Here is a 22,072-nt window from a genome sequence, read left to right on the forward strand (position 1 = left end):
ATTTCTGAAAGGGAACAGCGCTCCTACCTTTAATGCACGGCGCCATCCAACGTAGAAGAGTGCTCCCGTTTCAGAATAGGCCAAAGTTAAAGCAAATTACCTAAGTTAAACTAAAGTAACAAAAAAAACAGTCACCAATCTGTAGAATTCATGCTTGAAATTACAATATTCAAACAAATTTTCCAAATTTCAAATGTAAAAATACAAACCAAAGACAAAGATCTTCCTTGGGCAACCTCCTCATGCGGAGACACCTCACCTACATTAGAGTGTGTTCGGGCCAGAGAATAAATATTTCATGCCCCCATACATCAAAGCAAACAATTCCGAGGAAGTTCGCTAGCAGGAGGGGGAACATTAATTACCGGTTATTCACAATACTCGAAAAGAAAGCGTAAATTGCAGAGCTCAGCTTTAATACCCGTGGGACACGATCATAGAGAGTGGAAAGCATTCTCACTCCACACATCTTCAGATAAGTATCGAGAAGGGGGGTCGTCTATTGTTTTGTTCCCCTCCCTCTTAAAGGGATCCACCAACTCTCCTATACCTAAATAAATTCAGTGAGATGTAACGACGTGAGAGCGCTGTGTAATAAAATGCTGGTTTTTCCAGCCAACAAGAAACATCTATTTAGTCTTTCACCTCCTTTTAGTACCCCTGGTGGAAATTTACTTTTCGTCAACTCTCACGTCCTGATTGTAGACCTATGCACCAGATTACATGACGGCTCCAAAGAAGGGAAGTTGACTGGTCAAAGCAAAGATTCAGTTTAGAAGGGTTGCAGCCTGTTGATAACAATGAACGGGTTAGACGTACACGATTTTTGAATCTAGTAGCGGTTCCAAGCACTCAAAGACAAAGGTACCTGGTACTTTTGACGTTAAGTTTAGGGAGGTATAAAAACGGGGGAAATGTAAAATGTACTGGATATATTGTTTTGATACATGCTTTGACATATAGGATCAGTAAGGACATGAGGAACATTAAAAAAGCAGTGACCTGCAGACAGTGGATCATTGATTTGACCAATTTGCCTGTGACCACTATGAAATCTTTAACCCCTGCCCGATCCATTTTACTTAATGATCAGTCATGTAATGGTCGTTGCACAGTTGGCAGCAAGTGTCGCGGGAAACCCTTACTCTCTATACCATAGCATATATTTCCCGACTAATTGTAAACTGCACATTTGGGAAAAACGCTTTAAACATATATACCTTCGATATAGGCAAGCAAACAACCTATTTCAAACTATATATAGTTTTAACAAGGAGTTTTCTATTCTTTAGAATATGTAATGGTTTTTCTGCTGCGTTCATCTGCTCAAAAACAAAAATCTGTATCGCGAGCTGACTGAAATTTCGTTGCATGTCTCTCCCTTCGGATTTCCAAAGCACACTTTGTTCCAGACCAAAGCGGAGGGATTTATACACCTGTTGTGTATTCTGGTTTGGAGTACTACTATAGAGTAGGCGATGAATCGGGACATGTGGTCTACACAACTGCTTTAATAGGACTGAACAAAAGTAATCTATGTACAAAAATATAAAGGTGTTATCACGTGGCTGCGGTTTAGGGTGTGATAATTAATGATTACAGATTATCTAACAAATAGGATTTTCATAAAATACGAACAAACACTGCAACACCCAATTCAAAAGTAAATGCCCAATAACGCATCCTTATAAATCGTATACATGAAGTAAAGCACTCCCCCAGATAGGGGTAGAGGAAGGAGTAGCATAGTTCTTGATACTAAGCACTTGGTGCTCAAGACTATACTGACAAACAGATTTATCCTGTGCCTCTTACATCAGTATCAAAAGCTATTAATGTTCTAAATTTTCTTTGATACAAGAAAGAAAAAAACGTTTCATTGCTAATTCCTAATCAGACGAAAGCCTACGAAACCGAAATCAAAATCCATGTTTTTCCTGAATTGTCTATTAATCGTATTTGACTGGAGGAAAAAATTTTCGCCTATATTTCCTTCAATCAGGAAGAAGAGAATGGTCTAAATCAAAGTTATAGTCATTTCGAGTGCATCTTCTGCTCCATGGACGTCCTATGGATCAAACCATTGACTAAATTACAGTGGTCTAACAACGTCCTGGAACAGTGTAGTGAGTTCTTGATTGCAATCGTTTGCGGAAGGACGTTGCTCTGGATTTCTCTCCCAGCACCGGATCATCAATTGCTTCCATTGGGCCGGAGGCTTCTTGCTACCTACCACATCTTTCGGACGGTAGCCTTCATCCACCCGACTGAAGAAAAGTGCCATTGGGCCCTTGAATTCAGCAAAGGCCCGCTGCCCATACCACATCTCCCACAGCATTAAACCAAAGCTGTATATGTCTGCTTTGCTGTCATACACCTTGGAATGAAATACTTCCGGTGCGATGTACACAAAGGTCTCCTGCAAACTACCCGTGACGTCCTTCACTTCTTTAGAAACTCCAACATCAGTTATCTTCACTAAGTTGTCTTCTGATAGCTTAAATGTAAACCAAGGAGCACATACATTTTCATTATACTTCGCAAATTAAACAGTTTCTTTAAAGGAACACCTACAAAGATAGTTCATTGTTTTATACTTTCGGGATCTAATGAAAATGTTTGAAAGAGTGTGGATTTGAAAACTATACGGACGACAGTTAAGTTAACAATTATATTTTCTTTAACTCAATTAATTTCAACTACATGGGAGATTGCCAGGTGAAACGTTTTAAGCCCTGCATTTGTTTCCAATATAGTGAAAATATACATGGGTATCTATAAGAGAAGTGGAAAATGGGGATTTGGTTAAGAGCTGACCAGAAGTTCCAATTTTTAGTTTCCCATTTGGTATTTTCCACTGCCCACTGCCCACTACATAGTTCTGCTGAGAGAAAGTGTCCAAGAGTCCTCGTGTATGTACAACTCCGTTCTCAAAACCAGAAAGAATTCAACTCATTATCGAATTTTAGTTAGGTTTCATGGCGTTTTTGCCCTTTCAAACTCGAAAACAAATTCAGTTTACAGAAAATCAGAATAAGATTTTCAGCAATATTTAGGTCAGTAATTTTAAATTGGCTTAACACAAAAACTTCAGCCTCATACCAATATGTTCTCTAGCTTGAGATCCCTGTAAACACGTCCCTCATTGTGCATGAACGTAAGAGCATCAGTGATCTCTCTCGCCCATCGACATACTTCTCTAAAGACGTCAGGATTCGTGGTTTTTGCTGGCGTTGCTTCTGGGTGATCGAGGATCTTACTCTTCAAGTCTCCTTTACACTTTTCCATTACCAAGATCACTCTTGTGGTGTCCTCTTTCTTGAGAAGGGATGTGCCATAAAACTTTACAATGTGAGGATGGTCCAATTTTCTGATCAAGAGAATGAAAAACACGCAATATACATAAAATTAATGCAAAATTTGCTCTATTTAAGCTTCCAGGTTATGTTACATTCATTTCCTTCTTATCTTACGCCCCTTAGTACATCGATCGTCTACCACACACATCTGAGTAGGAACCGAAGTACTCTGAATTTCATAAATAGAGTCGACAAGACTGAATAAGTGGAAAAAACACCCCAGGTTAAGGAAAAAGTTATGCTGCGTTGCTGCGGCAATTCACAAGATCATTCTACAAAGTATCTCCTTTTTAATGAGCCCTGAAATACCAGATAAACCTTTCTCCACTCGTAGTTCAATTAGCTCTTACATGCATGAAGGACGAAGTTCGGGAAACTCAAGAATCCCTTACCTCAAAAGTTCTGCCTCTTCCATGATAAGGCTTGCATTTTTGGAATCAAGCGCTTCGTTGCAAACCTTTAATTCTACAGTCTGCTCGTTCCCTTGTCTTTTCATCTTCCCTTGGTACACAGTGGCAAACACACCAAATCCAAGACGTGAAGAACTCTCTTCTTTCCAGTCTAACTCCTCGCTGCTGATGTCAATGGCACGGATGCCATTTAATGCAAATGCCGCCAGATGTCCCCTGATAACAGAAGCTTCATCCACGATTGGTTGGTACAATTTTTGTATCTCTATCTGTGAAAGCCTTACATCACCGAGTTCTTTATATAACATCTTGTCAGCCTCGATCAGCTCGGAAATACGGGCTTCAATTTGTTCCAGACACAGCTTAGCCTCATTCACTTGGTTCTCCACGAACACCTTGAGCTCGCTTTCGTTTGTTGCATCATCGAGGTAGTCTGCGGATTCTTCAGCCATAAAAGCACATTTGTCTCTTTCGTATTTCTTGATCTCACTTCTATTTTTCAGTTTGTTTTTAATCGCAAGTATTCCGATCACAGGGGCGCCAATCAACAGCGTAACTAGGGAAACTGGAACCCATATTGGACTAGTGACGCCGATGACAACCTTTTCCGCCATAGTTAAGCCTTGTTTAGGAGGAACAGTTTCGGGAACATCCAGGTCATCATTTGTTACAGCACACTGGAGATTCCTCAGTTGCCCTACAACAATGTTGTACCGCTGCTTAGAGCGTTGCACAAGGGACTTGCGAGCATCTGAAAATACTTGGTGATGTTCTTCCCAATGCTCGATGATTTCTCGAAGCCGTTTTTCTAACGCTTTCGTGATTTTGCTGTTAGTTTCTTCCCAGGAGCCCTCTGCCTTTGGAACTTCGTCTAAGGTCCAGGTAGTGAAGCGAGCTTTGACATCATCCGACTTAAGATACTCGGAGAGCTCATCAACAGCGCTCTTGACACGAGCCTCCAAGTGGTTACCAAGCTCTTCCATCATTTCAGTTTCTCTTTCTTCAATCTGGACCAAACGGCGCTCAATCGAATCCATCCGTTCAGCGACCTCTCCGTGATTTCTGGAAGCGTTCATCACAAAAGCTTTTGCTTGATAAATTAATCGTGAGAGCAAGTAATCCAGCCATCTTCAAAAAAATAAGAATAACAATAAAACGTAAATATCAATTAACATCTTTCCCAATCGAACATAAAAATGCATGCAAGTTAAAGGTTCAGAGTAGTATTTTCATTATCATGGTGCGATGGATTAATCTCATTTGTTCTCTATAAGCGACCGAGTCAATTTGAGCCAAGAGCGCTATACCTGAATTAGTTTTGCGCCGACTTCTTTTTATGAAACAGCTGAAATGTTTTTTTTTTAACTGCAGGGCACTTTCTAAGTTCTGTTCAATCGATCATTTTGATTTAACTTTTAGGAGAGGGATTAAGGAGCACAATTGTTGCCGAGATAGAATAGATACATGCCATGTAATTACATGTCATGTTATAGCTGTTAAAGAGCCAGTATGGTGCAAACTTCATTCAAGCGCCCTGTTCGTTACAGTCGGTTGCGTATTTTCAGAAATTCGTAAATTCAGATTCGTTATCGTACCAAGGTGATGTAAGCGAACGTATTTCAAACGGTGAACATATTCCTGTTTCCTTAATTATAAGGACGTTCGCGCCCAAAACGGTCTCACTAACAGGTATTTTTTTAAACAAGGGAGGGGGTTCACCGTGGTCGTTCTCGAGATAAGGCGCATTAACACACGCGTTTTTGGAAGCTTTTGCTATTTTAAGACGATCTTAGCTTACAACTACAGTGGAACCCCTGCCTTACGGTCACCTCCTTAATACGGCCACCTCGTTTATGCGGCCACTTTTTTGTCCCGGGGAAACGCTTTTGTTTTACTTTATAAGAAAACCCCGTTAATGCGACCACCTCGTTAATACGGCCTACGACCACATTCTGAAATTCCAACCTGTATAAACCTATATAATTTTACCCCGTTTATACGGTTACCAGTCAAACCAGTTATGTTCGTCTTTGCATTGTTAATATGTTATGTACTGATTGAAGTTTTTTTTTTAATTATATCTGCATTCCGGATGCTCATTAAAGACATTAAAGAACAATTATTTAGAAGTGCAATTGTTTAAACGTTACTAAATTTATACCAGTTATAAAATTTGACCGTACCGCGTTAACACGGCCAAATTTTCATGGCTGGTTAGTGACCGTATTAACGGAGTTCTACTGTAAAAGCAATGAAAAAAGCTACATTAGTGAAATTCCGAGCAAACATACTCATTTCAACACAGCTAGGTCTACTGAGTAAATATTTACACATATGTGATATGATCTGATGTCGTTTCTTGAGGTAGAATAGGACGTGCATAATTTATTTAACAAATAGATTCCATGTTGCCGTGCGTCTGTTCAGTAATAGATCACAGATGACGTCAAAATGTGGTAAGAACAAAAAAGTGGCACACGAGGCGATACCCGAGTGTGTCACTGATGTTCTTACCACATTTTGACGTCTTCTGTGATCTATTACTGAACAGACGCACCGCAACATGGAATCTAGTCGTTTTATATAATTACGAAACATGCAAACTACTACAGATAAAGCTTTTTTTATTTCAAAATTTTTCAACATAACTCGAAAGCCGGCCTTTGCCCACTTTGGCGAGCACGAAAAAAGCCAATTGACGTAATCTATTTTCTATACAAAATGAAGCAATCTCATTGGTTGCTATGCGTAGCAAAGAATTGTGATTGGTCCAGGAAAATCACTCCACTGTCAAACTTGACTCGAGCGTCGCTTCTCGTGGAATGAAAACTTACAGCAAGAGCAGAATTGAACTACGAAATCTGCAAATCTTGAAGAAAATACTGGAAATGTCAAGTCAGTTTTAATTTTGTGATCAGAGCTGCCCTGTGAGCCGAAAACCTTGGACGTTACCTTGAATATTGCGGGAGTTCAAAAATACGCTAGGAAAACTTGCGGTGGCGATCAACACTAGAGGCCATTCGGTTCAAACTTTGAATGAAAGGAGCGCTAGTGACGGTGGAAATTTGTGTCCTCTGTGGTTGGTGATTCTCAGATCAGCTTGATATAGTGTCGGAGACACCTTATAGCTGCGATACAGTCGACCGTGAGCTGTAGTGAGCTATACTTTCCTCGCTGCTGAGCCCTGAAACGGACTGGAACATTCGCGTCGGAAGCAGTTTATGTGTTTATTTTAACTGATTTTAAGAAGTGATATTTTGATGCTTCATTCCAGACATCAATCTGTGTCAACATTTTAAAGTTGAGACTGAGAAAAGTTGAATTTTTTAAATAAATTAATCTGATAAAATTTTGTTTATTGGGTTTGTTAAGTTAAGTAATGGTTTCTTACCCTAAAGTAAGCTAATTTCAAGACCAATTTTGTGTTTGGTTTAGTCTCGCTCGACTGCCGACTGAGACTGCTCGAGTATTTTTTCGGATTTTCTAAAAAAAGAAACGGATTTTGCTTTCTTCTTCCTGCTTCTTGTACCTGTTCAATGCCTCGGCAAGACCTATCGTTCGCCCAGTCGCGTAAAATATTAGCTAAATTCTCAAAACTTTCCGTCATTTTAAAACACAGAGGGAAAAACTTTGTAATAATGACGTCAATCGTGCGTCTGTGCTCTAATAGATCTTAGGCGAGAACCAATCAAAATGCGAGAATAGCTTGGGTTATTATATAAATTACAATATTTTATATTCCAGAATATTGGTTTCTAAAATTGACAACTTGAGTGTACAGATCGTTTTCACTGTCACGCAATAAAAAAATAAATCGAAAACCATCCATTGGAAAAAGCTAAGAAATTGTAATGTTATAGAAGATAACTAAATAAGACACTTCTCTAAGTTTTAGGCTTGTGCGTATCCCCAAACTTCAGATATTCGTCGAAATGTTTTGCAGAAAGTTACAGAGCCCAGTATGAAAAGGCCATGTTGGTGTACATCCGTGGTACACCAATATGGCGGGCAGAAAATAGTGTAAACATCTGGAGCTTACTTTGGCTATCTAGGCAACTGATTATCAGTACTGAACAAACAAGCATTTACTTAAGCACTTTTCCTAATGCTCTAACTTCTTAAAAAGCGCAAAATCATGAGATTAGCTATATATTTTTCAGCAAACTCGATCGTAGCCTTGTGTTACGCATCTCCATAACCCCGAAATTTAAAATGTTCTGGTTTCCAATTAAAACGAAGCATGCTATTGAGTGAGCTGTAAAATTATAAACAGATATAGATATACTCCTGACTGCCCCTTGTGCCTGATGAGGATAAAAACTTTGGTGGCTTTTTAGTTTTTGACTTTAGAAAGTGATGGCGTCAGGTGAAAACGATTTAAATGGTTACATTTTTGTTTGTTTGGTCCTAGCTAGGAATTCTACCAATAAACATATTTAAATACTTACTTCCAGTGCATTTCCAGCCGGGCTTTGATGCTTTTCAAAACCATCGACCTGATGCCACTCATCAAGGAGAAAAATTCATCGGTGATAATTCCGTAGTTCTGAGCGATAATGGCGTTTTTAGTTGAGATATAGGTTATCTGTGACTTGGGATCAAAACCAGGCCAACAATTCTTTAGCTTCTTGATCACGTGATTCTGGACCTTGCTTACTTCATTTTCCGGAACTTGGTCCCATTTGTTGCACACGAACAATGCACACTGGGATAAGACTGATCTTTCCTGTCCCTCAATCGTCTTCTTCCTCACTTCATCAAGCAACCTTTCAAGCTGGAAATCAAAAGCAACAGGAAAAAAAAGGGAAAGAAGTGACGATTTCTGCTAATTTATTCACGAAAATAGATCAACACCACGATTCCGCCCGCAGTGGGAGCCAAAGCGTTACCGTGGCCGTGGGCAGATAGGAAAATCCGGACGGTGCTAAGAACCAATCAGAGTGTACGATTCGTTACCGTGCGTCCTGCCTCCTATTGAGAATTGCCTTACAAACTTTTGCCTTCGGGCCTTAGGCATAGGGTTTCTTTGTTTTAGCGCCGGGCGAGTGTGTAACCTCTATTTTTTTCTCTATTTGAACCCTCCCGTACTATATTACCCTGCGAGCAGAGTCCCCTTCGATCCTCCTAAACAAATGGGTAATCCTATGTCTGCCGATTTCAGGAAAAAATCTCATCGTGCAAATACTCAGTAACTTCACTACTTTTATTCAGTTTCAATACTTACTCTATCTCTCTGAACTCCTCCAGCGTTTGCACTGTTTATGACATAAATGAACGCAAATGCTTGAGGCAAATACTGCGTAACCATCCCGTCCATGATGTCAGACTCACCAATACCCGGACTGTCAATTATAACCACGCCTTTCTGAAATATAGAGAATATAAAGGTGGGCTGCTATTTTTTCTTTCAATTATTCCATGAACTGATATACTGTATGAGATGATCAACACAACGGGTAGATTATGAAATTAGAATGACTTAATTTTTTCTATGTTTAAAGTGGTTTTCTCTTGAGTGTCGAAAGTAATCTGCGTTTGTTTCTTTTTGCATTCGCAACACTTTCTTTTCTCCACGCACAGTCAAAACCAAACCAATCGCGCCTCACTCGCACATGTTTTTCGCACTCTGCGTCAGCTACATGTGTTTGCTTCGAGTTTTAATTGGTTCACTGGACTGTCTACGTCTTTTGTGATTGATCGAAGTGATGCTTTAGTTTCTTTTTACTACCCAGTTGAAAACCCCATTATCTGTTATTCGCGATATATTTGGAGGGTATTAAACTAAGATTGAGTCTACGGGCTCCCCCTGACTTTTTTGAACCACGTGACAGCGGAGTTCACTTTGCTGAAGAAGACCTTGTGAGGAGAATCATTATGTTATTTAGTTTAAAGTCATTGTGCTGTGAAGGGAAGGCTGAACTGAACTAATCTTTTCAATAGATAAGCGAATCAACCTTTTTTTTCCCGCTGTGTTTACAGTTTTATGATTTCTCTTAACACACAAAACGCGTTTTATTTTTCTCGTTGATCACTTCATGAATCATGTGACTTCCCTCTTCTTCCTTCCAGTGTCTGTATGGACGAATGAACGCTCGCTCATTCAGTGACGCAATAGCCAAATTTTCTCGGTATATTTTTATGGCTTATCCAAAAATCTTTATCCATGGTGCTCCGCTGGCCCGCTTCATCTAGAGCTCCGCTTATTTACAGACGAACCTAAATTAAGCGGCCACCTACGTCCAATTCCCTCTATGACACACGTTTGTAGGAAACTCATGGTAGTTGTAGTCATCCGTCAAAACATATACCCAGTCCAAGATGATGAATACAACTACGGTCCATGACTCCCTGCAGGGACGTATCTTAGACGGAATTGGCTCTTGAGCGGCCACCCCTTGTTGGGCGGCCAGTTGTCAAAGTCCCGAAATTGTTGTCCGTAAAATACAGTACTGTAAATGGCCTTGCATACGGCGACTGCGCCTGCAGTACGGGCCGCAGTCAAACCTGAGCTGTCCTACCAAAACGACGTGCGCTTCTATTATGCGGCAGCGACCACCTTTTGGTCGTCCCGATGAGAAAGTTCTCTATTGTCCTTAGCCCTTTTAAGTCACCACCCAAAACTTAATACGCGTTGTTTGGCTTTTTCTTTTGGAAAACACGAGTGGCAGATAAGGGACGAAATAGAAATTCACGACTAATGAAAAAGATTCCAACACACGTTTATTATGATTGTCTCGCCTTGATTCTATGTTAACTTAGCAGTCAATGTAATCTAAAAACTACACGAATCGCCGTTAAGCGACCAAGCCCTCGCCTCCCATTTCTCCCACCAACCACTACCCGTTTCCCCTGAGGGTGGAATGCTCGACAGTATTTATTGCGACATCAATAATGAATACCTTCAAAAGTTGGTGAGGCCAAAAGAGTTCAACCTTTTTGTAAAGTGAACCTTTATCTCGATCACTCGTCGCGTGAACATAATGAGAGATCTGCTTAAGATAGCTTTGTTCAGAGGATGCAGCTTTTAGAGGGAACTCCATAGTTGGAAGCCCTGTTTCTGGATCCTTGTCCTTAAAGTGGACCACGATTCTGCGTTGTTCTCCATATTTCAATTCCCATATAGTGGACGTTTTGCTGAGTACAGAATATGGAAGTAGTTCCTCTCCAAGAATAAGGTTAACCAAGGTGCTTTTTCCAGAGCTTGTCTCACCTTAAAAGGTATTAACTGTCAATTATTAGATTACCTTCATAATAGCTTCTTGTCTGATTCTTAGATCTGTTTGGAATGGAATTATATTGCTGCAAAATTCACGAAATGCGAGTGGTGTTTCCTTTTTTTTGACACTTTTTAATTACCTTTTGACCTTTTTCTTTTTTGTCAAGAAATTGCCTTTCATATAATGGAAACATTTGCAAGTTGACAGATTCAGGAATATTTCTAAGCATGGTGTACTGACAAAGTCAAAGCTACGTAAATTTCCTATTTTTGAGTAAATTGCAATCAATTCGATGCTCGAAATTCATGTTGTGTCAATGCACATTTTTACTTTAAAATGTTCGTAATTAAACCGCTTTTTAAACTAGAGTTGCGTTGTCTCATTTACCTGCCACAAGAAGGAAATATTCTTTCCGTTTCAGGTGTGCTTGGTGATTTCCTATCTTCTCTTCAATGTTGCCCACGTTCTTCTTCAGCAAATTGAGAAGTTTGTCATTTAGGTTTCTCAGATAGTCCTCGGTATCGGAGTAAAGCTTAAGTAAAGCTTGTCTTTTAAAGCCATCTTCTTCTCTTGCTTCTGTTAAAATGGAAAAGGCCTAAAACGTGAAAGCAAACGCGATTTCATAGCTCAAATCAAACGTGTTCTTGAATCGAATTTACCTCTTCAGTCTCTCGACTGAAAAATGTTGATGCTAGTATATATGACGTGATACATCAAACACGAAAGACCGTGTTTGACCACATTTCCAAACACCGAGAAGAGAGTTGAAAATACGACGCGCAGCAGAGTATCTTTGACAAACTTCGAGGTGTTTGGAAATGTGGTAAAACACTGCCTTGAGCGTTTGATATATTGTCTTAATCGAAACTAAAACGGAGGAAAAAACAGAGAAACAGAATTGTAAAAATCTATGCTAATTAAGATCAGATATCCAAACACCGTCACGATCATGATTTCCTTTGTTTAAACTTGATAAATTATTAATGGCTTTGAGAATAACATATCCAACCCTACTGCATCAGCAATAATGCTTCATCTTAAGTAGCTTGTTTTACAGCCGCCCTTCCCGAACAGGCCACATCTGAAAACTAGCGCAAGTGGGTTTCATTGCGGTGAATAGGTTTTAGCTTTGATTAGAATAAGAGACTCCGTGCATTATCCCACGCGCAAAAACCCCGCAGTATAGGGTCATTATGGCCGGCGAGCTTGGGCTAAACATGTGGCAGATTGGAAAAAATGCGAATCGATTGGAAATCTCAAACCCGGGCGCATCGTGCCCTCGTTTCCCGAGCCCATGATGGCGGACCACACTTCCCACCAATGACCGATGAAAAAATTAACACGAGTCTTTCAGCCAATACCATCATGGCTAAACTGACCAATAACGTTCAACGGACCAGACTTATAACATCATCGACTGACAAACACTATTCACTTGACTCTGAAGATGACTTCTGCTCAGGTTGACGAAACGTCAGTCACCAACAACAGTTCTTTTCAGAACTACCCTCACCCGGACGATCACACTATACGAACTACTCTCTCCTTCAATGTTGGTGTGAACAACCCGGCACAATGATCATACATTGACAATAGAGGGGAAAATTGCTTGTATTTTGAACAGGAGCGACGTGTTCCCTTGAGAGCTGAGGAAAGGATAGCAAAAGGGATTGTGATCCTGTTCCACACACAAAATTCACGCAATACATATACATTTAGCTACTCTTAAGGTAACAGTATACTCCCAAATGACCATCATTCGTTGGCGTCGCTTTACGGTCGGACATTTGACGCAAACTCCAGAAAGGTATATACTTCCTGATAGCTTAAGAATTGTAGATTACGAAGATACACTTATTAAAATAAAATAAAATTTAAGCTTTTCCGAATAGAGCGCTCTATTTCCCAAAGTACAGAGGCTCCCTAAAGAAGTTCGTTTACGGTCGAATTTGAGCGAGAGGACGCGATAAACATCGCTAAGTCTTCTCGGCACCTTTCTCTAAAATACCATGTCGTGAATTTTTGATTATATTTGTCTGGTTTATTTTTGACACGCAGTTAAACTTTGAGAGTTCATAAAACAGGCATTCTCTTCACTAAAATAGTCATAACTTTTGAAAGAAGCAGAAACTTTTGCCTGATTACCGGGCGACATTCTCTCCAAATTTCAGCGAAAAACGTTAAAAACTCACCGGAAACGACCTCGAAAGGTGTGCTTCACTGTGGGGCGTTCTTCCGGTGTAATGCCGATGATAATTTAAAAAACAAAACGTGTGAAAATAATGACGCCTTGATAAAGTGAAGGCTCATTATACTTTGACAATAGAGCTCGTATCAATTACAAAGCGGGCTCCTTTTCGAGATCTGAATTACACTGCTCGTGCGTCCAGGTTAGAAAGAAAATAATTTTCGCTTCTGTTTCTCCTTTTCGATTTTTAAAATGCCTTCAGCTTAGAGAGCACACGTAAACAACGTTAAGGAAACCCACGAGACACCGATTGAGTTGAGATATTGCCGTTACCGCTTCGAACGGCGAAAGCACCAATAAAGTAATATGCTTGGAGAATGTCAAAAGTCTTCCTCGTCCAGTGTAAGCAACCTCTCCTGCTCAAAGCAAGAACCTTTGTCCCAAGCCAGCATCAGCCCAATTCTGATCGCTGTTTTGGAAACCTTTCCGCCCCGGCTTTTTCCTCTTAGTGCTTTCTTCGCGCTTGCAGATAGACACGAACCTTTACATTTCTTCGATGACATATTTCAGTTCAAATCAACAATCCACAAACGGAGAACACTCAGAACAGCTCGTCGACTACCAAACACAAACGCTTGACAATCGTACTACGCGGCATCTGTCACACAGCGTTTTAAAGATCTACGAAGGTTTATAAGTCTTTGCACGGGTTGGCTCCAGAATATCTAAGTTCTAAATTTTAGAGCCAAGAAACCGCATATAATCTAAGGGACTCTGAGAATAAACTAAATGTTCCATTGCTGCGCACAAACTATTATAAAAATAGCTTTAGCTCTAGTGGCGCCATTCTTTGGAACAGTCCTCCTTGTGACTTAAGGTGGCTCTAAACGGTTTCCAACACTTAGATTTGGATGGGTCGTTATACCCACTCTTTATCACTTGATGTTACAGTCATGGTACCTAAAAACTGCCCAATCATTGGTGAACACGTTGTTATCATTTTCATGACACAATAGGTTACCATAGCAACAGTATGACCTCCTAAAAACACCCTTAATTACTGCTTTAGGGGCTTATAATTCAAAAACGGCACGGTGAAATTTTTTTATATTATCAACTTTTGATAACCATGGGATTCAGAGCCACCTTAATTTTTCGAAAATTTAAGGTGGCTCTGAAACCCATGTACAGAATTTTTTTAAACTTTGCCAAAAATTGCGTCTTATCATGCTTATCAAACGTTGATAATATAAAAAAAATTTCACCGTGCCGTTTTTGAATTATAAGCGTCTAAAGCAGTAATTAAGGGTGTTTTTAGGAGGTCATACTGTTGCTATGGTAACCTATTGTGCCACGAAAAAGATAAGAACGTGTTCACCAATGATTGAGCAGTTTTTTGATACCATGATTATACCATCAAGTGATAAAGAGTGGTTACAACGACCCATCCAAATATAAGTGCTTGAAACTCTTTTGAGCCACCTTAAGGGAAGCAGAGTCCCTGAGGCAGTTTAAACGCCTACTGAAAAGAGATGTATAATGCACGGCATTCGTGGAAAGCAGCATTTTTTAAATTTAATTACTTTTTTACCATTAGCTATTAGTAGTTTTAGCCGACGAATCTTTAACTGTGTTTAAATAAAGATTATCTCTCTAATGTACTTCTCGTGACAACCCGTCGACAGCTATCAGTTAAAGGCCGTGTATAATTAATCTTTATAATTGGGATAAGTATAGGTAATCGTCTGAATGCAAGTGTAATTAAGGACTTACACTATGAGAGGTATTGAAAAATTCTGTCAAAATTGCACGAGCCTTTATGTGACTGAGAAAATTACGAACGCTCGAGCGTTAATTTGCACTGCAGTGCAAATTGAGAATATATCAATAAATTGGTCTGCTCTCAGCCAATCGCAATAAAGTAATTTTCTCAGTCATATAATAAATCATTTACTATCACTGATTGTTATTAGTAATGTATCGCAAATAACAATTCGCCTCAATGCTTCCTAATTCTGCTTTCTTTTAATACCTTTCAATGAAACCAAATATTATAGACCTTGTTGCCTTATAGATTGTTTTCATTTTCACGCGATAAAAAATCAAATCAGAAACCATTCAGTGGATAAAGTCAAGAAACTGTTATATTATAGAAGATAAATAAAGAAGACAGTTCTCCAAGTTTAAGAAGTGTGGGTTGTCCCATGGTTGAGATATTCGTGAAAATGTTCCGCGCAAATTTACAGAGCCTAGTATGGAGCCGCCATGTTAATGTTCCGCTTGGGTACACCAATATGGCTGCCGGAAAATATTGTACACATCTGGAACTTATCTAGGAGACTGATTATCTGCACTGAACAAACAGGTATTTAAATAAGCCCTTTTCCAAATACTATAACGTCTTAAACGGCTAAAAATCACGAGATAAATACATGTTTTTCGACAAACGCGATCGCAGCTTTATGTCACGCACCGCCATAACTCTGAATTTCAAATTGCGCTGGTTTCCAAACAAAGGACGCTATTGAGCTGGAAAATTGTAAACAGATATAAAATTAGTACCTCTTATGCCTGATGAGGATGAAACCTTTAGTGGCGTTTGAGTTTTGGATTTGAGAATTTGATGACGTCACGTGCACACACTCTATAAGAACTTTAAAGCCAAGTCTCAACGTGCATTCAGACTATTCGTGCGAAAGAATTTTCAGAATCTTAGCACCCTTTTATGTTAATCATTCGCGCTAAAATCGCCTTCAATGCTATAATTTGCATGATCTGATACATATTTTCCTTGATAATGGAGTCCTGACTATTTCGAAACGTCTGATTTTATCGTTCGTTTGTACCGTTTTCTGTTTAAAGAAATCATTTTTAATACGAATAATAATAATAATAATAATAATAATAAAACATAAACATTACGTGGACGATGATAATAATAATAATAATTTAATAACTTATATAGCGTTATTTACATTCAGTGATCAACAGCACTTTACAACTTTAAATACTACAATAAAATTCAAATTTGTAAAACTAATCCAGCAAGATATGCTTAAAAACTATACGAAATAAATGATTTTTCAGCTCACATTTAAAAATAGATTATGTCTGAATATCACGTAATTCAGCTGACAATTTATTCTATGAATATAGAGCAGCAACAGAGAAAGATCTATCAAGCAACAAGCATTTTCCCTCTAGGAGGGTCTAACAATAAAAGTTTGATTTGATCTACGATTATATGTAGATCTACGCATAGTGTTAATTAATTCTATGATATACTTGAGCGTCAATCCATGAATAGCTTTCAATGTTAAAATGAAGATGTTAAAATGAACACCATGTTGTACTCGTAACCAATGAAGTTCATAAAGCGTGGGAGTAATATGATATGCGAATACTTTCTTAAGTTCAGTACAAGTCTAGCCGCAGCATTCTGCTCGAGTTGCAATTTAACTATTTGCGACTTAGGCAGGCCATACAAAAGGCCATTACAATAATCTAAAGGGCTAGTGATAAAGCATGAATAAGCGTTAATAACGAATTGCGAGATAAATACTTCTTAATCCTTCTAGTAGGTGATAAAACTCGGCATAACAGATTTTAGTTACATGCATTGACATTGGCAACTTATATTATCAAACCATGCACCAAGATTTCTAACACATGAACTAGAATAAATATCATATTCACCTACAGAGATATTGTATACATCACTGATTTTACCTAACTGCTGTCTAGTTCCTATTAATATCAACTCAGTTTTATCATCATTAATCATTAACCTATCTTTAATCATCCAATACCTTAAGTCACTGATACATCTATTCATAGCTCTAATAGCTCCATCCAGACTGGACGTATCATCAGGCTTAAAACTATAATGCAATTGCGTATCATCAGCAAAACAGTGCGCGTTAGGAAGTTGTTTCTCCATGATAGCAAATAGATTAAACGCATAAATTACAAATAATAAAGATCCAACGCAGGAGTTTTGTCGAACACCGCAGTCAAAGTCAGAATAATTTGAAAAAGTTCCATGCATGGGGACTCGCTAAATTGAGAAAGATAGGAGTAGAACCAATTTCGAGCATTTCCATGTTGACCAACAACATTATGCAGACGATTGAGCAACACATCATGGGTCACTTTCAATAACCCGTTTCAATTTTTCTAAAATTCGTAGAAAACCACTCACTAATTCCGGATAACTGGCTCCAAATTAAATTCTGTTCGCCTTAATTTAAAGCATTTGTGCAATGAATAGCATGGAGAAAATACACATCTGCCTCTTACGTACATGTAACCAGACAAATATCAAACAAAAACGCCACCCGTAATTGCAAACCGCGATGAAATGCCTAAATATAATTCTTCTTAAATACAAACATTCAATTTCAAAAAATTCCGGAATTGAGAAGTAGTTTTCGTTTTCTGCTACTCTTCCGGGTATTCCAGTGAAAGGAGGCCCGCGTGTTTTGTCAACATTCTCTTACCACAAATTGCACGAAAAATCCGAATCTACGATCAGTACTCTAATCTTGACTAGTGGGAAAATATACAGAACGTTCGTTTTGTTTTTTTGATACGACTACCTTTAAGCAACGTATCTTACACTCACAATGACAGCGTCTTACAGTGACAGCGTCAGTGTGGGAAAGTAGGAAAGCGACTAATTTCACTGCGGTCGCTGTCACTGTAAGACGCGTTGCGAAACGGTTTCCTGTGGACATCAATTAATTGCGTAACCCAGTTTCCAGCATTTCCTAATTGCATTTCCGAAGAATTCTTACCTGACCTGCCGTCCAGCTAGGCTTTTCTACCGAAAGATTCAATGCCGTTCTCACTTGAGTTTTCATCTCATCCAATGTTTGTAGTCCTGTACACGAAATACCAAGCGCCTGAATCAATTCACTCATTTCCAATAAATCGTCGATTCCTTCGATGGTTTTCGATTCACCAGAAGCCATTTCACCAGAAGCCATTTCACAGAAATCGTGTGTAACTCGATGGGTGAAGATGAATGACTACATTGCAACACCGATAGAGGGCTAGTATTCATGCAATGTGAACTATTTTTTCGTCCCTGGAGCTACAGACAATTTCACCTGCGTTCTTGTGTGCAGGATGCATAACTAAGTGATTTTCAAAAAAACTAATACGGGGGGATACGTCATTGTCGTCATTTACTTCTTGTGCATAGCATTCTCTTATGAATTAGTAACACTCATTTTGCGCTGAAAAATCTATGATAGACCTTTTTTCCGGGAATCTAACACAAAATAATCAGTTCGATCACCATATTGAGGCTGCAGCTTCAGTTCCAGGTGTCGAATTATCTACGGGACTTCCAAATGCCGCCTGAAGCCGGATTAGAATATCAAGGAGACTTTCGAATATTAAGAACTATTTAACCACGTCGGAGACTTTGATCATAATCGTGCTCGTCTTTGCAGTTGAGATTGAGACCACTTGAAAGGTGACTCGTAACTATATTCATGAATGACGGTGGAGTAATAAAGAATTTCTTGGAGAAGAGGTAAAAGATGAGAGAGAAAGTATGCCTTTCGTCTTTTACTTAGAGACAGCATGTCATTAATGTGTCGTAGATTGATCGTATGATCAGTTCAGGGGCAATTTATAGCATCAAATTTCCCCCCTAATTATTTTGCAGCACGTTAACATAGATAACACTTTGAAAGCTAGTTCTAGTGATCGGTCCTGCAAGCTATTTTGGCTTTTCATCGGTAACCATTACACTGAAAGAAACTAGCCCCTCTCCCTGTATTTGTATGACATATGAGGAAGCCCCTCCTTTCCATATTACACCCTTTATTAATATAAACGAATTGACTGCCATTGATACTTAGAGTTCTAAGGGCTGCCTGTTAAAGAAATAGAGGAAAAATAGCGACTAAGATAGACGAAATCGAAGAAATTGAAGACCTCCTCGAAATAATGAAAGCATTTCGCCTTAGTGCAAGAGGATGCAAAGGAGTTCATGAAATGAAGCTAGACTGCGTGAATATTTGGAAGATCTAGAGGGATCATCGAAACGAAAAGTTGGAGAAGTAAGTATTATAAATTCGCTTGTGAGTATGTGTTGTTTCTTTGTCCCCGAAAATCAGTATCTTATTTAATGGCAAACGAGGCGATAACGGGAAAATGTTGAATTATATATAAAGCAATTAACACACATGTTAGGAACTAACGTTATGCTAATTTAAATCGAACAGTCTACAAAATATTTGCATAAAAACGAATCAATTAAATGAGACCATAGTTAGTAGTGATGAAACTAGTGAAATCGCTATCTGTATAATGTTACGAGGGAAAAACACCTCATCTTTGTAGAATGGATAACGTTTTAATTAATAAAAACTGAGGCCAAACACCTACTCCATCTTCTGGTTAGTGCACGTACATCCATCGAGATTGGCGTTTTACTCATTTCTAGTAATAGACGTTTCAAGTTTTATGGGAAACTGGCAAGACAGATACACAGAAACGTGGAATTTTGTATAAACTCTATGAGGAGGCAGCGGGGTTCTTTAAGCAGTTGGAAGATGAGGGAGGCTTCTAAACAACCCTCGAAGAAAATCTCAAAACTATCAAACCGAGGGATCAATAGGTAGTTCTTGTTGCACTTAAGCAGCATTCAAAAGCTAACTATTCACAGCAGCCCCTTTCATGTTCGTATAAGATGTGGAGAAAAATGGCGACCGCGTTCAAAGAGACGTCAATGGGAAAAAAAAAAAATGAGGGGATTGGGTGAGGGTGGGAAAATAAAAACCGAAAGCAAAAGAAGAAAACGCGGCCTAAAGGATGGAAAGGATGAACGTGAAAGGAAGAAGCGAGTACGGAGGATCTGTGCTAGAGAACGCTAGCTATGTGAAAGTGGTATGAATACATTAGAGAGTCGGATCTTACACTTGCTCTGCAAGGGACTGGTGAGAATAGTTAGCTAGTCAATATCAAGACAACCGTAAGGCAAAAGAAAATTAAATAAAGGGAAACTAAGAAAACAATATCATGAGCGCAAACCGAGGATAAGTAATATTAGGCTGCCTTCCCTTGGGGAAACATACAGGAACAGTGAAATAATAAAACATAAAACAAAAGAGCAAGGAAGAGAAAAACAAAAATACAAAGAAAAAACCCAAGGCATGGTAGCCTGAGCACCAGTAATCCGGCTGGGGCATTAGACAGCCTTTTAGGCCACCATATAGAGAAGAAAGAAACTTAGGACCTAAGCTAAGTAAACATATAAAAGATATAAATAATGAAACAAAAGGATGTATATAACATACTGGGAAATATAAACATAACAAGGCCTTTTCGGCCTCTGAGCTTTTAAAAATTGGCTTCAGTTTGTATCTGTAGAGATCTGTTTACACTTTCGATATGATGTTTGCCTTAATTAGTATCAATATTCTTCTTGAACGAAAGACTATTATTTCTTAAGATAATTTTCGGGGAAAACGGGGGTGGGCGCAACTTTTCTCTAAGTCCCGTTTTGAGGATATTTTATACACAGACAGACCCTGTCTTGTTCCATAAAAACAACCTATGAGTCTTGATAGAAGTATAGCTCTGCAATGACGATGCGGAACGTTGTCCAGTGTTTTAGATAGTTTATGGTCTGTTTGTGCAGAAGTGCATAACCGGGGGGAGGAAGGTCATTCTTGAAATTGACGGAGCTGTAAGAATAACTAAACAGTTAAAAAAAAAAAGAGTGAGCAAATTAAAGTAGTAGTCAAAATGAAATGTGGTACAACATAACGTTCTCTAAAGTCAAGTAGCATGGATGTAGGGTATGTTACTTGTGAATAAATGGAACACAGTGAAGTGTATTATAGCGTCGTTTGATAAATATATTACTAAACAAACTTTGCCTGCCATGTAGTTCTGCTCATTGTATTAATTTTCCTGCGTTTCTCAGCTCTAGGCTTAACGGCCGGTGCATACAAACGTGCTTTACTGAACAATGACTAATTTAAATTGGATCATTTTTAATTTCTTAAATGGAACAGCTCTCCTAAGTTTGATTGTTTATATTCAGTTGTTAGTAAAACGCGTAACGGGTAACGGCGTAGCGGCGTAACAAGAAACCGCGAAACGGGATTTTTTTCCTTGTTTGGTTTTTTTGTTTGTTTGTGTTTTTGTTTTTTGCTGTTGTTGTTGTTTCTGCTGATTTTATTTGTCTGTTTGCCGTCTTTTTTCTTTCTTTGTTTCTCCAAGTGAAAAATAAAATGAGAACACTGTTATTTGTGAAAGTGATAAAAGTTCAATTGAGGCCTTGCACTACTGTAAAATGATATTAAAATCGTTTAAAAAATCCAAGCTTTCGCCGATCTACGGCGTCATCAGGGATGACGCCGTAGATCGATTTTTTAACCGATTTTAATATTATTTTACAGTGGTGTAAGGCCTCAATTAAACCTTTACCACTTTCATTTAAAATGCTACTGAAGGACAACATCCAACGATCATTGTTATTTGTGTTTGGCGGGGTTTTTCCCGCCCTTTGGCCAAATTTACCGCATTCCATTGTGGTTTACTCATTGTAGAATAGGGCGAATTGGATCCAATTCAGGTTAACTTTATTAAACAAATGTTTGGACTGTAAAAACTTCAGCTTTGTTGTCAAAACCTTTGAGTTGGTTCTGGGGATTATTTAGAGTTATCGCCAGAGTACTGTCACTTTTCGTTCGATTTGTTCATATTTAGGAACTTACGTGGAACTTTGTATGGTTAACCAAAAAAAGCTGTCTGACTTTTTGTAAATGTAGTGTGGGTGTCAAAATAACATACCATACGCATTCTGTGCTATAATGAAATACAAAAAGCTGACAAATGTCACAACAACTTGCTGCAAACAGTCCCTATTCATTT

General features: G+C 38.8%; 1 protein-coding gene across 1 annotated transcript; it reads right to left on the reverse strand.

The window, feature by feature from the left end:
* Positions 1–1,491: 1,491 nt before the first annotated feature.
* LOC149108706 (uncharacterized) lies at positions 1,492–18,519 on the reverse strand. Its single transcript, XM_089293434.1, has 8 exons — positions 17,971–18,519; positions 11,374–11,581; positions 10,669–10,979; positions 8,994–9,134; positions 8,218–8,543; positions 3,752–4,897; positions 3,103–3,370; positions 1,492–2,497 (listed from the first exon to the last, which is right to left on the reverse strand). Exons 1-8 carry the CDS (start codon positions 18,160–18,162, stop codon positions 2,093–2,095), a joined length of 2,997 nt encoding a protein of 998 aa, XP_089149560.1. The 5' UTR covers positions 18,163–18,519; the 3' UTR covers positions 1,492–2,092.
* Positions 18,520–22,072: the final 3,553 nt, after the last annotated feature.

Source organism: Orbicella faveolata, unplaced genomic scaffold, assembly GCF_042242905.1.
Source record: "Orbicella faveolata isolate gen_17 unplaced genomic scaffold, um_ofav_v1 contig_25, whole genome shotgun sequence".
Taxonomy (NCBI): domain Eukaryota; kingdom Metazoa; phylum Cnidaria; class Anthozoa; order Scleractinia; family Merulinidae; genus Orbicella; species Orbicella faveolata.